This window comes from Eurosta solidaginis, chromosome 2 (genome assembly GCF_040869045.1).
Source record: "Eurosta solidaginis isolate ZX-2024a chromosome 2, ASM4086904v1, whole genome shotgun sequence".
NCBI classification, from domain to species: domain Eukaryota; kingdom Metazoa; phylum Arthropoda; class Insecta; order Diptera; family Tephritidae; genus Eurosta; species Eurosta solidaginis.
Window position 1 is genome coordinate 47,724,441 of NC_090320.1, and position 18,483 is coordinate 47,742,923.

The 18,483-nt window shown below is 38.8% G+C and overlaps 2 protein-coding genes across 2 annotated transcripts; both read left to right on the forward strand.

Annotated features, from left to right (window-relative positions):
• Positions 1-2,912, forward strand: l(2)34Fd (lethal (2) 34Fd). The gene is made up of 6 exons (XM_067769472.1): positions 1-156; positions 228-491; positions 546-683; positions 741-1,166; positions 1,242-1,537; positions 1,830-2,912. The coding sequence occupies exons 1-6, from the start codon at positions 91-93 to the stop codon at positions 2,818-2,820; spliced, it is 2,181 nt and encodes a 726-aa protein (XP_067625573.1). The 5' UTR covers positions 1-90; the 3' UTR covers positions 2,821-2,912.
• Positions 2,913-5,562: 2,650 nt separating this feature from the next.
• On the forward strand, positions 5,563-11,275 carry LOC137242103 (uncharacterized). Its single transcript, XM_067769473.1, has 4 exons — positions 5,563-5,729; positions 5,785-5,912; positions 7,537-8,863; positions 9,110-11,275. Exons 1-4 carry the CDS (start codon positions 5,682-5,684, stop codon positions 9,191-9,193), a joined length of 1,587 nt encoding a protein of 528 aa, XP_067625574.1. The 5' UTR covers positions 5,563-5,681; the 3' UTR covers positions 9,194-11,275.
• Positions 11,276-18,483: the final 7,208 nt, after the last annotated feature.

Sequence of the window (18,483 nt, forward strand, 5' to 3'; positions counted from 1 at the left end):
TATGTTCACTTTTTTTGCCCACCTACTACTGGATTGTCAGAAAATTGGTATATTTGTTTATTTTTGCATAAAATATAGCATGCAGTGAAAATGTTTGTTAATGAAGTAAACGATATAAAAATATATAATCTAAGCGCGGGAAAATCAGTGCCAGAAGTAAGTAAACGATACAGACATAACCAACTGATAGTAAGGAAATTGTAACTTTCATATATTCTTAATTTCAGTGGCTAACAGATCGCCGCAAGCGTTCACAGTTAATGAAAAAAGTGGATTCACGTCGACAAATCGAATTGATACAGGATTTTGATATGCCCGGCGTGTGTACGACGATACGTATGAGCCCGGATCAGCAGTACATTTTGGCCACGGGCACATACAAGCCACGCGTAAAATGCTACGAAGTCAGCAATTTATCCATTAAGTTTGAACGTTGCTTTGACTCGGAGGTGACAACATTTGAACCTATCAGCGATGATTACAGCAAATTGGTATTTGAAATATAAAATTTGTATACGATTGGTATTACTACTTTACTTCTTCAGATATTTCTGCAATGTGATCGATTTGTTGAAATACATTGTGCTTCCGGACGTCATTATCGTTTGCGTATACCACGTTTTGGGCGTGATATGAAATATCACAAGCCTTCCTGTGATCTTTTCATTGTGGGTACAACTCGAGTAAGTATTAAAATAGTATTTCTCAAAATGCATTTAAAAGAGTTATACATTTCGCAGGATATTTATCGCTTGAACTTGGAGCGTGGCCAATTTTTACAACCATATGAAACGGATGCTAGTTGTATAAATACATGCGACATTAATCCGGAACATCAATTACTTGTTGTGGGTAGTAAAGAAGGCATTGTTGAAGCATGGGATTCCCGCACTAAAACCTGCGTTGGAAAATTAGATGTGGCAATTAAATTACCCGGAACTAAAAGCTTTCCTTCTATATCTGCTATAAAAAACAAAAATGGCTTGCAAATGGGCGTAGGCACTGCTTCGGGACACGTACTGCTGTATGATATACGTTCACGTGAGCCGCTGTTAGTAAAGGATCACTTGAATAAAGTAGCAGTGAAGCGTATAGCTTTTAATCCCAACCACCATACAGTTTATTCAATGGATGATGCCATGCTGAAGTTGTGGGATGAAAACACAGTAAGAAGTAAAATGCTAGTATATAAAGTTAGTTTTGAATTTATATAGTACTTATGGCAACATTTTTTTGCAAAGGGCAAGCAAGTCGCTTATATCGAATCAACTACATCATTTAATGATTTCTGCACCATACCTGAAACCGGTATGTTTTTCCTTGCGCAAGAAGATATAAAAATGTTAACGTACTATGTGCCATCGATGGGTCCGGCGCCGCGCTGGTGTTCGTTCTTGGATAATCTTACCGAAGAAATTGAGTCAGAAGTAGTGGAAAATATGTACGACGATTATCAATTTGTGACGCAAAAGGAATTAGAAGAACTGGGATTGGAGCATTTGATTGGCAGCAATTTATTAAAAGGCTACATGCATGGGTAATTGGAGCTCACATATCCATTTTATCAAACTGCCAGAAATCATAGTCGATTCTAAGTATTCTCGTAATATATAGAAGCGCCTATAATGAATGGAAAACGCGTATAGCTTATTTTCCTAACTGACGTTTGTAGAAAAAAAAAATTGTCTTGGCATCAGTTCAAAGTCATGACTGACCTGAAACTGATTTCGATCGGCATACGTCCTCATACAGGGCAATTCCACTTATGCATATGTATATTTATTAAAAAAATTTCGTATCAACATTTTTTCTTAATTCATCTCTTACAGATATTTCGTCGATGTTCGGTTATATAACAAAGCCAAAGCTGTCGCGGATCCATTCGCCTTTGAACGTTTTCGCAAAGAGAAAATACGCAAGGAAATCGAAAGCGAGCGTAAATCGCGACTACAAATTAAAACAAATCTTCCAAAAGTCAACCAAGAGCTCGCACTCAAACTCATGGATGAACAATCAAATATTACAAAAGCATCATCTAAAGGACCAAATCTACTTGCTGACACACGTTTTAAGGCAATGTTTGAAAATCCTGAATTTGCTATTAATAAAGGCGCAGAAGAATACAAATTGCTGGTGCCTGTTTTGAATCGTCTTGATAAATCTAAGTTAAAGGAAGTTAAAAGACATGTGGAAGTGGCACGTGTCAATGAATTGCATGCTGAGGAAGAGAAACCGCATGAGGAAAGTGACAATGATGAAGATCTGTTTGGCTTTGAAAAAAGTGATGATGGTAGTAGTGCGAAATCGGATGGAGAGGAATCAACTGATGACGAAGGAATACGAGATTTTGCAAAAGAAATGAAGAAAGCATACAAGAATGTGAAACGACAACGGGAAGCGGATGAAAATGAAGCCGATAATGATCACAAAGGCGGTGAGGGAGTTAAAATTGAACATGAGCAAAGTACACAAGAAAGCAACAATCAAGGATCTACAAAGTCAATCAATAAACAAAATAATGGTAGTCGTAACATAAAAATGACAGCTTTAGAAGATAACAATTTTAAATTGAGTGAAATGCGTGGTAAAATCATGAAAATAAGTTTAAAAGATCGTGTGAGATTCAATGATGTAGCAAGCGCTAATGTGACTACGATTGGCCGTTCACTGGGTAATAGACAGATGACATTTGATTTGAAAAAGAAGTCTTCAAAAGATGAAAAGAAACGAGAGTATTTAATGAAAAAACATCGCGAGGAGCGCAAAAAAATCATACGCCCCATAAATGCGCTCAGACTGAAGAAAGTTAATTTTAAATAGATTTTTTTGTATATGAATTATGTACAAAATTGTTTAGTTTTTTCCTGTAAATAAAAGTATGTAAATTAATTACTTTTCATGTCAAACAAAAAGCTTATTGAAAATTTTAAAAGGTTATTTTTTTTAAATACTAAGCTTGTTCCCAACTAGTTCCGAAGTACTTAGTTGCAACATAAGAGGCTCTAGTCCCAAATTTGACAGGCTTCCACAATAATTATTATGCTACTTGTACTGGAAGAACAATTTTTGCTCGCGTAGTATTTCTATATCTCTACCCGATTATCTCAGCATAGATGTTACGCATGAGATATTTACTGCTTGAAGTAGAGCTCTGCTGAATCTCGCTTATTCCGCTCACACGAATATAGGTGAACTCCGTCTGTTGTTGTTGTTGGTGTAGCGATAGGGTTGCTCCCCGAAGGCTTTGGGGAGTGTTATCGATGTAATGGTCCTTTGCCGGATACAGATCCGGTACGCGCCGGTAATACAGCAACGATTTATGTGGCTACATTAGGCCTTCAGGCCATCCCTCCCTCCCCCTCACACCAAGTTCCATGAGGAACGTGGGGTCGCCAGAGCCTCGTCTGCTAGTGAAACAGGATCCGCCGCGGATAGATGAGGCCTGATTCTGATTCTGGCCCCCTAACCCGCCGGGGTGTGAAGCAATCTAGATTGCTTCTAATGTGAACTCCGTCTCGTTTTCCGAAGCTCTCTAGGGCACTGGTATATCTCTATGTCAAATCCCATCTCTATCCCATCCTCCTCTATCCTTATTCCTATTCTTCACGCTATCATATCCTTATCCTTATCTTGCTTAGACGCCGATTTCAAAGGTTTGGACTTGTAATAGCAGGTGCTAGTAGCCGTTAGTAACGTATTCATATCCGATAAAACACTCCGTTTCCGGCTATCCCAATTTTATTTTTACTTCTTTTCTTAGGTTCGGTGAAGCGTGAAAATTTGACGGATTTAACGCCCGGTTTCCTCTTACACACAACCTTCTATACATACTTTAGCAACTTGCCCATATGTTTACCATAGCTGTTACCCTTATAATGGGTATCTAAAAACGAGGCTTCTTCTTCAACTTGTACGAGCTCCTTTTAATTTTTCCTACAAATTGGTAGGACGGGACAATTTGTGATCGGTTGCACCTATTGGATGGGGCGAAGCACTACTACAACAACAACAACAGCGGGACCTACGTGAGAAGCTTTTCATGGCAGAAATACACTCGGAGTGTTTGCCATATCACTGCCGAGGGGTAAACCCACTTATAACAACTTTTTTTTTAATTTTCGATGCTGCAGGACTTGAACCCAGTAGCTTGGGGGTATCCCCACTTTTGTTTAATTTCTACATATCAAAGCAACCTTCGCCACCAGAAGGAGTTACTATCGTTTCCTACGCCGATGACTGCACAATAATGGCCACAGGCCCAGGCCCACAGATCGATGAGCTTTGGAACAAAATAAACGGCTACCTCCCTGATATCTCCAGTTTTTTCGCCTCACGAAACCTGGCATTATCACCGACTAAATCCTCCGCGACCTTATTTAGAACGTGGACGTCCCAAATGTCGACCTTTTTGAACATCCACGTCGATTGCACTACGCTACCGACTGTCCTACACCCCAAAATCTTGGCTGTGACGTTTGAAAATCCAGAGCCGTAATAAAATCCTCAAATCCCTTGCTGGCAGTACACATACAAAGCAATTGGCCAGCCGATTGCATGCTACGCGTCCCCTATATGGTCGCCAAAGCCTAAAAACTACTCACTGGAAGAAGCTGCAGGCCTGCCAAAATACTGCTCTCAGAACCGCCACGGGCTGTCTTCTTATTCATCTACATAATGAGGCGGGAATACTCCCCATCAGGGAGAGAAATGAGATGCTAACCAAACAGTTCTTGTTGAATACCCAGAAACCTGGACATCCCAAGAGACATCTGATTGATGAGCCAACACCGCCTAGGGGCTTAAGGAGTCATCTTCGTAAGTATTATGAGGAAATACGGCACCTGAGAAATCAGCCGTATGAAGCAAAAAAACACAAGCAGGTCCTCAGTGAACTCGACAAACAGGTGTCGGACCTTTATGCCAGGAATTGCCCGGTGAATCCAGTACTCAAAGAATAGTACCCAAAACTTGCGGATGAGGAACGCATACTCCCCAGGGAAACGCGAGTCACTCTAGCTCAACTTCGATCTGGATACTGTAACAAGTTAAACTCTTATCTATCCAGAATCAACCCCGACACACAAAATGTATGCCATACTTGCAATGTGTCCCACATGACACCAACCATCTCTTTAATTGTAATGTGGAACCAACGCCTCTAACACCCCTCTCATTATGGTCTACCCCTGTTGAAACTACAAGTTTCCTTGGACTCCCGTTAGAGGACAATGATGACAATTTGTGATTGGTCGCACCTATTGGATGGGGCGAAGCACTGCTACAACAACAACAATAACCCAGTAGCTTCGGTGTGATGGGCGGAGCACGCTACCACCACCCACGGCACCTTCGTGGAGTTAATATTTTATTTTGAAGGATTTGAGGAACATTCTTTAGGACTTGTAGCGATATCGCATATCCCTTGCTTTATGAACCTTAAAGTTTCAATATTCCTACTGGGTCACGAGTTACTCATAAAACAGCTGAGATCTTATCAACAGCTGTCGTGCTGATCAACATCTCTTGTGTTGATAAGTTGGAAACCACTTTGCGTTTAACGATTGTTAAAATAAAGCCCGTTAAAAATACCCGTTAACCGTTACGTCCTTGACCTATCGTTTTTTAGAGACGTTATCGCTCATTTTTGTTTTAAATCTGACTGTGTTTTACATAATAATAGAATGAATAATAATGAGCAAACAATTAAACTTGTCGGGTTGCCCAGAAGTGTATGTTGAAATAAATTAAATATAACTCAGTATAACAGTTATAATTTATTTACAGTTATCTATTCGAAGACTTTCGGCCATATTGAATCGTCTATCAGCGTCGTGGAAGTTGGAAGATTTAATACCGTTGGAGGGCTGTTTAGTGGCTATCATTTGTTGTGAAACCAGGGAGACCTTTGACATGTAAGAAATGCAAACTTGATTTTTACACATTTTTCGCGTTGTGTTGCGTTTAATGCACACAAATGAGACAAAAGGAGAGTCACAAGACAGATCCTACTTGGCGTCGAACACAAATCACATTCTGGAACTCTCCCATAATACCTGATCTAATGTATGACTTTGCCAAATGGACGGTTGAGAGAGAATTTGTAATGGTCTATTCGGTAGAAAAGTTCTTCGAGTGATGAGCTGTACGTACTTTATCCTGATACAAAAATTCTTTCGACGCCCGAATTCAGCATCAGAGAAAGGGTCTACCCCTCCATTGAGTTGGGAGAGACAGAACGAGGAAGACTGTGTCTCTCTTAGTATAAACAAGCTGCGTCAGCTATCGGCAAACAGGTATTACTGGTGTGACTTGTTAGGCAAAGGCTAAATTTATATGAGTCGTTTAGCACCTATTAAAGATGATGATGATAGTAGTTGAATAACGGTGTCTTGTGCCATTTCCGAAAATAACACAATAGTCGTTCCACTTTGATGATGGGAGGTTTGAGCGATCTCCCAAAGATCTAATGGCGTTTTCTTTTCTGAAAATAAATTCACCAAAAAAGAAAAAAAGAGAAAAGAAAAGTATAACCCACAAAATCTGACTATTTACAGAGCGCCAAGTGACATAATCCTCAGCGGGTAAGGGGGCTTAAAAAATGCCCGCGGAAGGTATGCCCTTCGAGAAGCTACTAAAATACCAAATGATTGAAGGGGCTATGTATGCAAAACTTTCAAGAGGTTTCCAAAGCAATATATAGCTTCTCTAACCCAACAATCAATTCTGTTTTTTAGCAAGCGAGGCCCTGGTGACCCCAAGATCCTCAGGTAGGTTAGGTTAGGTTAAGAGGGCGCGCGTGGGTGTTACCAACACTTCCACTCGGGGACATTTTTGTTCATTGTGAGTGCCCTCAGTAAGTACAGGGTGGCGGCAAATTCGTTTACCTCCTAGTGGTCCTCAACGAACCACTTGCTTTCCCTGATGATCCCAAGAAGAAGAGAGACGTCCACTTTCCCAACCTCTGCCAGGCTGGCGAAGAAGCGTGAGCCCAGAAATCTGAGCCTTCTTCTTTGAAGCGCCGGGCATAAGCAGAAAAAGTGGTAGATCAACTCGTAAGTACCCTCACCGCAGATGTGTTCAGTTTGAGCAGGAAGCTGGTTCCTTACCTATCCAAGCATGGCCACAAGGACGTTGAGACTTCGCAGTCAACCCTATTGGTCCATAGCAAGCCCCTTGCCCTGTTCTCATATACATACGTCGATTCTCCCTAGGAGATAACTCAGCGGTGGTCGGACGGAGCTGTCCTCAGGTAACTAATAGGTGGGTGGCGGTATAGTCTAGAAGGTTCAATGGATCATGTCAAATCGTTCCCGAGTGCCACCTTAATGGTGCTTGTTACCGGATAGCACTTCCCAAAATCTTCCTTGGGGACTGTCTTTATCGCTACAACAACAACAACCTGGTTCAAAAGATAGAATTTAAGATAAGCACATGAAGGCGAAATTTTTTCCTGAAAAATAAACGTCATAATTTCAATAAAATTTTCGGTAGCACGATTTGCTCAGTTTTCTAAATAGAACCATTTCGCTTTTGCAGCTTCATGAAACTCTCAACAATACCACAATTTTCAACCTGTTCCGAATTTCGCATACTGAAAGAATCCTCTACAACTTATTACCTCAATCAAGGAGATCCCTTTTTAGCAGGCTCTCCAAGTCTGTCAAATCTGAACCCCGACTGCCTGCGATATATCTTTGAACAATGCCCTCTGCGAAGTCAAATCGCTTTAGCCAAAGTTTGTCTCTATTTTTACAAACTCATCGTGGATATTTGGAGTCAACGTTACACAACTTTACTCTTTTCCCTCTACCAAATCAAGGTAATACACCAATTGAGTGATGCAGAATTATGGGACTTTTGCCTTTTAGTTGGTCCATATGTACGCCGTTTGATTTTCAATAGCGTACTCTTTTTCCCCGTTATACAACGTTTTATTGCCGACCAACCGGGGAATATGATGCAAAATGCCAAACGTTTTATGAATATAATTCTTTGTCGACATTTGGTGCATTTCACTGCGCTGCAAGTTTTTGAAGTTCAAGGTAAATTTCTAGCCGAATATACGGTACGTGAGTTGGCGCGCTATTGTCCACAGCTGCGTGCGCTACAATTATTGGATGCCGGCACCCGTTGGCTTGTGGGTGCACATTTTCATTTGTTACATCATGTGGAGGTGTTGAATGTGCAGGATTGCGGAAATATGCATCGTCGTCTCATGCGCAAAACTTATCGCTCACTGCAAATGAAAGTGCTAAATATAGTGGAGTGTAAGGAGCTGGTACATGCGCCAACTATAAGAGAGATGTGCCCACATTTTCTCTCATTGGAGGTGCTACATATGACTGCTTTGGCAGATGTTAAGATGTTATCTGCTCTTTTGAGTTTACCGCAGTTGAAAGAATTGAAGTTTTATTGGTTAAATGAGTATGCACAGTTTCAGAGACATCTATTTCGTGAGCTCTTAGCAAGACGCAGTGAATCTTTGTGCGCATTATATTTTGAAAATGAGCCTGTATTTCTAGAAAATGCATCACAACGCGTTTGGCGTGAGGGAGAGTATGCTGGCATGCGTGAATCGGCTTCTATAAATGGTCGACCATGGCGATGCAATGAGTGTTTCGACGATTGGGTGCGCTTATTGAGTGGGAGCGCGTTTTTGGAATTACTTAACTTTGAGTACTGCCGCGTTTTTACGCATGAAAAAATTCTGGAATTGCCACACATTGCGCAAAACTTGAAAATGATTCGTTTTTTTGGTTGTCGCGATGAGATTGATGAAAGATTAATCAAAGCGTGGAAACAGGAGAGCAATGTCGGTTGTCAGTTGAGCATTGAAGGCGAGTTGCCGTGGAGTACGGTGCAGGTAAATAGATTTTATACTTCAAAAGCATGATTCTTTTACGGCTCGAACTCACTATTTAAAAATATATGGGCGGCTGCTCGGAAGATTACCTAGTCACGGCTGCTTTTTCGAAAACGGTCTGGCTCGTATACATTTTTCAAAAATATTCTCAGTTAAGGCATATTGGAACCAGTTGCTGAGATAGGGTGGTCTTCCGTTAAATATTACTCTTACGTTACTTTATTTTTCTCTTCTGTTCTTTTCAAGCGCTTAAGGGATCGTGTGACGCCCTATCGACAAGCTGGTAATTGGCAGCCGAGTTATCGCAGCATTAAATGTCATTTCAAATGAGAGCGCAAAGCTTATCTGAAATGTGTGCTAAGTAGAATATCTTATTATACTCAGCGTGCTTTGCACACAGAGTATATTAATGTTGATTGGATAACGGTTGGTTGTACAGGTATACAGGAATCGAGATAGATATATCAAAATCATCAGTGTCCGTCCGTCCGTCTGTCCGTTAACACGATAACTTGAGTAAATATTGAGATATCTTCACCAAATTTGGTACACGAGCTTATCTGGACCCAGAATAGATTGGTATTGTAAATGAGCGAAATCGGATTATAACCACGCCCACTTTTTATATATATAACACTTTGGAAAACACAAAATACCTGATTATTTAGTAAATAATACACATAAAAAAAAAATAAAATAAATGTAAGGCGCGATAACCTCCGAAGAGATCTAAGGCCGAGCTTCTCTTCCAATTTGCGTAGTGCTCCTCTTGATTTTCCCTACAAATTGGCAGGACGGGACCTACATGTTTTATGCCGACCCCGAACGGCATCTGCAAGGCAAATGTGTTTTCACTGAGAGCTTTTCATGGCAGAAATACACCCGGAACGCTTGCCAAACACTGCCGAGGGGCGACCCGCTTAGAAAAAATTTTCTTCTAATTTAAAAACCTTATTTCTAAAATTTTGATGTTGCTTTGCCCTTTATTAATCACAAATCTAGAATCGTTAAACCTATCGTAACAAAATTAGACAGAGAGGTTGCCTTTATTAAAGGGATGGTTTGAAGAAAAATTAACGAAATCGGTTAAGGATCACGCCCACTTTTATATAAAAGATTTTTAAAAGGGTCGTGGACGAATAAAGTAAGCTATTTCTTTGCAAAAAAGAGCTTTAGATTAATGGTATTTCATTTCCCAAGTGAATTTATAACAATAAATAGGAAAAACATCAAAGTTCAAAAAAATGGGCGTGGCACCGCCCCTTTAATGACTAAGCAATTTTCTATGTTTCGGGAGCCATAACTCGAAGAAAAATTAACGGATCGTAATAAAATTGGGTACACAAATTTTCCCTATAGTAGAAAAGATTTCTAGTAAAAATGCACGGGATCGGATAAAAACCACGGCAACTCAGATATAAGACAGGTTTAAAAGGGTCGTAGATTAGACTAAGAAGCTATAACTTAGCAAAACATAGTTTTGAATCATTGATATTTCACTTATCAAGTTTTATTGTAAGAGGAAATAGGGAGAAATTTTTTTAAATGGGCGGTGCCACGTGTTATGTAGAAAAGTAATTTATCTGAAATGAAATGAGCAATTGAAGCTCACGCTGAGTATATAATGTTCGGTTACACCCGAACATAGACACCTTTACTTGTTTTTACTCTAAGTTCAAATCCAACGTTTAAGTATATCGTATTTATTTAATTTATCTTATAGTTAATTTTAATTTAAAGCGGTTAGAGGATTAGAGGGACAATTGCGAGTCAAAAAATTGCCCTAGGTGCAAGTTCATAGGAGCCCGGGGTTCGCCATAGCATTATCATGATGAATCATGCAGCCTTTTTATTTTTGGAACTTTTTCCAAAAAGGTCACAAAAAAATTCAAATCTGGACTTTTATTTCATAAGTCCGAAAACAAAATAAAATTCTGTCTCCAAAACTAAGGAAAGGCTCATGCGAATGAAACGAATTTTATACCAATCGATTTTCCTTAATATCTGCATTTGAAATCTATAGGGACACTTCAAAATTTTTTAATTAACGATAGACATTTTTCATAGAAAAACCATACAATTAACCATATCTTAATACATAAGTGGGCAGTGCGCAGTGCGCACATTTCAATAAAATTTTTATGTAAATGTAAAATTTTCAAATGGCCATATATAGATTTTTAGAAGACTTGATTGGTATAAATTCGTTTCAGTTGGATAACTCCGTCCATAGCATCTAACTTTTATTTGTCCTTTAAATAATAAAAGATCGGATCCAACTCTTGTCTTCGGACTTAAAAAGTTCGAATTTTAAATGCAAATGTAAATACTTATTTAGATATGTACATTAACCTGGGTCGATTTGTATGGACGAAAGTTTACCAATATCGCGCCATCGATTTTTCGATAGGATTTGGGCTGAGGAAAAAAAGTTCCACCACGCATACCCAAAAAAATAATTTTCGAGCCTGTGAAAAAAAATGGCGAAAAGGCCAACACTCCCCAAAACCCAAAAAATATTTTTTTTTAAATTGTTATCGCCAACGTTTTTACAACAGTTTTTGAAAAAATAAAATTATTTGGGTTTTGGTCGAAAAATTGACCCTTTCGCCATTTTTTTTTCGCAGGATCGAAAATTATTTTTTTGCGTATGCGTGGTGGAACTTTTTTTCCTCCGCCCAAATCCTATCGAAAAATCGATGGCGCGATATTGGTTAATAAATCGACCCAGTCTAATGTACATATTTACATTAGAGTAGTACTTATAAATCAAATAAACGTTTTCAAGCCTTCAAAAGGTTATACCAAAGTGAGGAATATCACATATAAATTTTCGTCCCGACTTAAAACGGACGGAAGACTCAATACATTACTTACTTACTTACTTAATTGGCGCTTAACCGTCACCTGCCCTTAAAGCTTGAAATTCAGTTCTTTGAGTATTTCTGTATTCCTACATCAAATATGAAAAAATCGTTCAATTTCCGAAGATGTGATTTTAATCGTTTAAATTCTGCTTTACGTGGAGTTGATTGGGATGCTATGCTTGGCGAAAGTGAAGTTGGAAAGTCTTTCAATGTATTTAAAAATGAAATTCATAAGATTTGCGAAAAAATCGTGCCGATATATAAAAATAAAATTTACAAATCTCCCTGGCACAAACAACATCTAAAAAATTTGAGAAACAAGTTCTTTAAAAAATATAAGTTTACTAATCAGCGTCGATTTTATGATTTGTTTATTGTTTATAAGAAAAAATTTAACAATCTTAATAAGTCTTTATATGCTAAGTACGTCAGAAATTTTGAGGTAAACATCAAGAGCAATCCGAAGAACTTTTGGAATTACATTAACTCCATGAAGAGCGTATCTAGCATACCGAAATCAGTAAGCTACAATAATATTACTGCCAACTCTGTTAATGATGCTGCTAATCTCTTTGCTGACTTCTTCTCGGCGAATTTTATCACAGATAATGATTTAACTGTGGAAGATACAGATAACATACACAAGTTAATTAAGTCTCCCTCTGCTAATAATTTTGGGTCACTTACTCTCACTGAGGCAGACATAATTGAGGGGATTATAAAACTTAAAAATTCCTCCAGAACTGATGTTGATAATCTTTCAGTTATTCTATTGAAAAATTGTCCTTCTCTAGTACGACCCTTAATGATTATATTCAATAAATCATTGGAATCGGGTATTTTTATTGATGACTGGAAACAAGCATCCGTCACCCCCATTTTTAAGTCTTGCAACAAAAGTAACTGTTCTAATTACAGGCCTATTTCCAAATTGTCTACAACTTCGAAGCTATTTGAATGTGTTGTCAATGACAAGCTTTACTTTAGCATTAAACACCTGATTTGCGCCAATCAACATGGTTTTGTCCCGGCCAGATCCACATTAACGAACCTCGCTGTCTTTTCTGAGGATTGCTACGCGGCATTTAGGCGGGGTTTTCAGGTTGATACAATATACCTTGACTTCTCCAAAGCATTCGATAAAATTTCTCATAAAATTTTAATTGCGAAATTAGCTTGTTATGGGTTCCACTCTACGTTCCTACAGTGGATTAAATCTTACCTGCACAACAGAAGTAATGTTGTAAATATTGACGGTGTTTATTCGAAACCATTTTGGGCCACCTCTGGAGTGCCCCAGGGCAGTATTCTGGGCCCTTTACTATTTATCTTGTTCATTAATGACATTAGCTCTTGCTTCTCATCTACCAAATTTCTGCTTTATGCTGATGATCTCAAGATCTATTCTGAGATCAGTTGTTATAATGATGTCGTTGTTCTTCAACCTGAGATTAATAAGCTTTATATCTGGTGTGTTAAGAACCGTCTTTTCCTTAATATAAGTAAGTGCCACACTGTGACGTATGGTAAAATGCTGAGGCCACTTCATACCTCCTATCATATTGCAGAAACCTTTCTTCGAACGAATCTTGAAGTTAAAGACTTGGGGGTATACTTCGACTCAAAGTTTAATTTTAACACTCACGTCAGCTTCACAATTTCTAAGGCGCTTTCAATGCTTGCTTTTGTCAGACGCCATTCCGCAAACTTCTCTGACCCCTACACACTCAAAGTTTTATATACGTCCTTTGTGCGGTCCAAACTTGAGTATGCGGCTTTCATTTGGCGGCCCTACCACACAGTTCACATCAACCGCCTGGAGCGGGTTCAAAAAATCTTTATGCGCTTCGCGCTTATTTCATTACGTTTCTCTGAACCGATCCCGTCTTATGAGTCTCGATGCCAACTAATATCCTTATTATCCCTTAACAATCGCAGAATTCTTTTGGCCTCGTTGTTCATTTTCGATCTTTTCACGGGCAAAATTGACTGCGCGCTGCTTCTTGAAAGACTATGCTTAAATACTCCCTGTAGAAACCTCCGCCACTTTGAAATCTTTTTCATAGGGCTGAGTAGAACTGTTTATAACTCAAAAGCGCCTATTAACAGAGCCCTATCAGAAATTAATTGCTTATCTAGTGTTTTGGATATTGATTTCTCCGACTCAAAATACGCTTTTCAACTTAAACTAAAAAATTACTTAATCTGTAATAATATAAATTCTTCTTGTTAATGTTCTCCATTGCTTAATATAAGCTGGTCTCTGTAATTTAGTCATAAGTGTCTGTACTAAACATTTGTTACTAGACTAAATAAATAAATAAATAAATAAATAAATAAACGGTTATGGCCGTCCAACAAGGCGCGCCAGTCGCTCCTTCGCTCCGCCAACCGGCGCCAATTGGTCACACCAAGGGAGTTTAAATCGTTTTCCACCTGGTCCTTCCAACGGAGTGGGGGCCGCCCTCTACCTCTGCTTCCATAGGCGGGTTCCGATAGAAACACTTTCTTGGCCGGAGCATCATCTTTCATTCGCATAACATGGCCTAGCCAGCGCAGCCGCTGCGTTTTAATTCGCTGGACTATGTTGATGTCTGCGTATAGCTCGTACAGCTCATCATTAAATCAATACATTAAAATATGAAAAAACGGGTAATATGATTTTTAAGACACAAAATTAAGCACGATCGACAAGATTTTTGAAAGTGTTTTGCTCAATAGGTTGAAATCCTTTCTCCTTGAAAATAAAACCATTGACAAAAATCAATTTGGTTTCATGGAAAATCCGAACAAGCTGTCTGCTTGCATATCGTGTACTGAATATATTTATGAAAACTTAGACAGGAAGAAATATGTAGCATTACTGGCAATCGACGTTTCAAAAGCATTTGACTCGGTAAACTTATATATAATGATTAGAAAACTGGCTGAGTTAGGTTTAAACGATAAGGAACTCAAAATCTTTGAAAGTTTTTTATTAGATAGAAGGCAATATGTTGAGATAAACAACGTTAAAAGTGCGAAAAGGCAGGTAAAGACGGGAGTTCCCCAAGGTTCTAAATTAGCAGCCACCTTGTTTCTCATATATATAAACAACGCGCTAAAACTCAATCTTCACGGGACTCCGCAGTTCTATGCGGATGACGGTAGCTTTATGTATGCAGAAGAATCATTCGAAAATTTAATTACAAACATAAAACTAGACTTGGAAAAAATTAGTCAGTGGTTTGACAAAAACATGCTGAAAATTAACCTTTCTAAGACCAATTTTATTGTTTTCAAAAATTACAAACCTCTTCCGGACATTAATGAGTTTTCTGGAAAAATGTTTAATAATGTAAAGATTTCTAGAGTAGAAAAGCTAAAGTACTTAGGTGTCTGTTTCGACTCCAATTTAAATTGGAGCGAACAAATAAATAACATTAAACTGAAATTGATTCCTTTTAACTTTGCTCTATACAGAAATAGGGGCATCATTCCACGTAAGCAATTGTGGCTCTTATATAATGCATATTTTATGTCCAAGATCAGTTATTTAAATCCAATTTGGAGTCGGTGTGCAGAACATAAAATAAATGAACTTGAGCGTTTGCAAAATAAAGTAATAAAGAATATTCTCTCGCTTCCAATACGAACTTCCACTACAAGTCTGTATGAAAATAGGGTTGATATTAAACAAATATGTATTCTGCAAACACTATTAGTGGTTTTCAAGATCAAAAATAATCTTATAAAGCATAACCTTAAGCTCAATACAATAGATCGTTCAGTATATAGTCTGCGTCAGGTAACGAGTATCAGAATCACGTTCTTTCGAACAGGAAAAAGTGCAAATTCATTACGCAATTATGGTGTGAAAATGTTCAACAAACTACCAGAGTATGTTAAAACATCTCACAACATTATCACTTTTAAACGTGAAGTGATTCTGTTGTTACTTCAAATACACGATTTCAGTATCCACCAATATTCATAATACAATGCATTTAATTAACTTTGCTGAAAAATCCTTTCTTTCTCTTTTATCTTTTAATCAAACATTAAAAGAAACCAAAACCTTATATTTTATACTAACTCTACTGTATTTATCAATTTGTGTTGCATTTTTATATACCATTAAATATCTTTTATTATACTCAGTTGAGCAGAGCTCACAGAGTATATTAAGTTTGATTGCATAACGGTTGGTTGTACAGGTATAAAGGAATCGAGATAGATATAGACTTCCATATATCAAAATAATCAGGATCGAAAAAAAATTTGATTGAGCCATGTCCGTCCGTTAACACGATATGTTATTACGCCGGCAAATAATAAAATGCACGAATATACTAAAAACTCGTTTATTCACATGGCAGCAATTTTCGATTACAAATTTTGATTTTTGGAGTTTTAATATCTATAAAATCATATTTTATAGTACATAAAATGGTATTATTGAAATTAATTCACTTACTTATTCGTGCTTCCTCGGTATTCGTTCGTGAAAGAGTGAAGCCAAAGGAAGCCGTTGAAATTAAATTGAAATAAAATACAGAGTTGCATAGGAATGCAGTAAAACAGATATGAAAGTATTAAATTCTTAAGCTAAGGCTGCTAGTCCACGACATCCCGCCCCCCGTGAGCCGAAGGAGGGCACGCTATCTGAGGTTCACTACGCACGTCTAGTACTGCCAACTTTGACGCTGGTCTCTTCAAGATGCCATTTGAAGTTTTTATAAGTGCTGACCTTACTTGACCGTCTGCAGCTGGGTATACTTCCCGCACCATTCCACGCCTCCATTCGCCTAGATTACCGTCACTATCACAAATGATAACCACATCACCAACCTTTATGGGATCGACCCTCTGGTACCATTTAGTGCGTCGAGTGAGATTAGGCAGATATTCGTGAATCCACCTGCGCCAAAACGTCTGCTTCAGTTGTTGTAATATTCGCCATTGCTTCCTTAAACAAATTGTAGTCGAACTTGAAGGAGTCTGGATGTAGCTATGACAGCCCAAAAGGTAATGGTTGGGTGTCAGTGGATCGGAATCACTACTATCGATTGACAAATGCGTAAGCGGGCGAGAGTTAATCAAATTCTCAGCTTCGATGAGTAAGCTTTGCAAAGTTTCAATTTGTGGAGCTACTTCTTTCAGCGAAAATGCTAACACGCGTTTAACACTCCTTACCATGCGCTCCCAAATACCGCCAGCCGATGGATCTCCAGGTGTATTAAAAACCCACTCAATACCACGTCGAGCACACTCATCCCCTATACCTTCTGCGACATGCAACCACTCAATTTTGCTGGCTCCAACAAAATTCGTTCCTCTGTCACTGCGTATGCGAACTGGAACACCCCTGCGATTAACAAAGTTTCGTAGACACAAAATTACAGCATCGGTCGACAAGTCCTTGGCAATCTCTAAGTGTATAGCTCTTATTGTTAGGCAAGTAAATAATGCTACCCACCTCTTCTCACGACGTCGACCAATTGAGACCATGACTGGTCCGAAGTAGTCAAGACCGGTGTACGTGAATGGCCTTACGTAAGGTTCAAGTCGATCAGCTGGCAATTGACCCATTAGCGGAGGTCTCGGTATAGCTGCTGAATTCGTGCAAAACTGGCATTCCTTTTTTACGGATTTTAAAAGAGTTCCGACGTTCGGTATCCAGTATTTAGCCCGAATCGCACATATAATGGCGCCTGCATTATGATGGTAAAAAATTTCGTGAAAGTGGCGAACAATAAGTCGCGACATTGGATGTTCCTTCGGCAACAATACTGGTCTCCGTGTAGATAATGGTAAACACTGGGCATTGTCAATACGACCTCCAAGCCTTACTAATCCCTTGTCGTCTAGTACGGGAGTTAACTTAAACAACGGACTTTGCTTTGAAAGTTGGAGCCCCTCCTGCAATGATGTTATCTCGTCGCTGAACATTGTTTTCTGAATCAGCCGAACCAAAAATACCTCTGTTTCGTAGATTTCATTCCCAGATATTTTCAGTTGTATCTTGCAAAGCTTCGTATTTCTTTTCATTAGCGCAAGGAATTTTACCATGGCGTATCGTACCCAGGTCATAACTTTTAAAAATTTATAAAAATTTGAAAATTTTGTAAAGGGTATAACATTGACTTCCATACTGATTGAATATAGCTGCTTTGCCTTCTTTTCTGCATCGTTGTTGTTGTTAGAAATATCTGGAAATGATGGCCATTGCTCTTCGGTTTCCTTTAAGAATGCGGGTCCATTCAACCATCTGGAGTGTACTGAGAACGTATTACACGACTGCGGCCTCGTTGCTTCATCAGCAGGATTTAGGGACCCGGGGACCCATCTCCATTGAGTAATACCAGATGTATGGAGGATCTCCGAAATTCGGTTACTAACAAATTGCTTGTATTGACGAGCATCTGACCGAATCCACTGAATCACAGTTTTCGAGTCTGACCAGTAGGTCACTGATTTTGGTTTTACTGTGTGACCTTCAATTATTATCCGGCTTAACCTCGTCCCCAAAACAGCAGCTTGAAGTTCCAGTCGTGGTATGGGCATGGGTTTTAAAGGGCTACAGCGAGATTTTGCTAAAACAAAAGCAACGGTGGTCTCGTCAGTATGCAATATACGAAAGTAAGCAACAGCGGCATATGCTAACTCCCTAGCGTCCACAAATATGTGTAACTGGACATTGGCAGAAGGATCTTTAAGATACTGACTGTAACATCTAGGGGTATTAAATGACCTAAGGTTTCTTAAGGATTT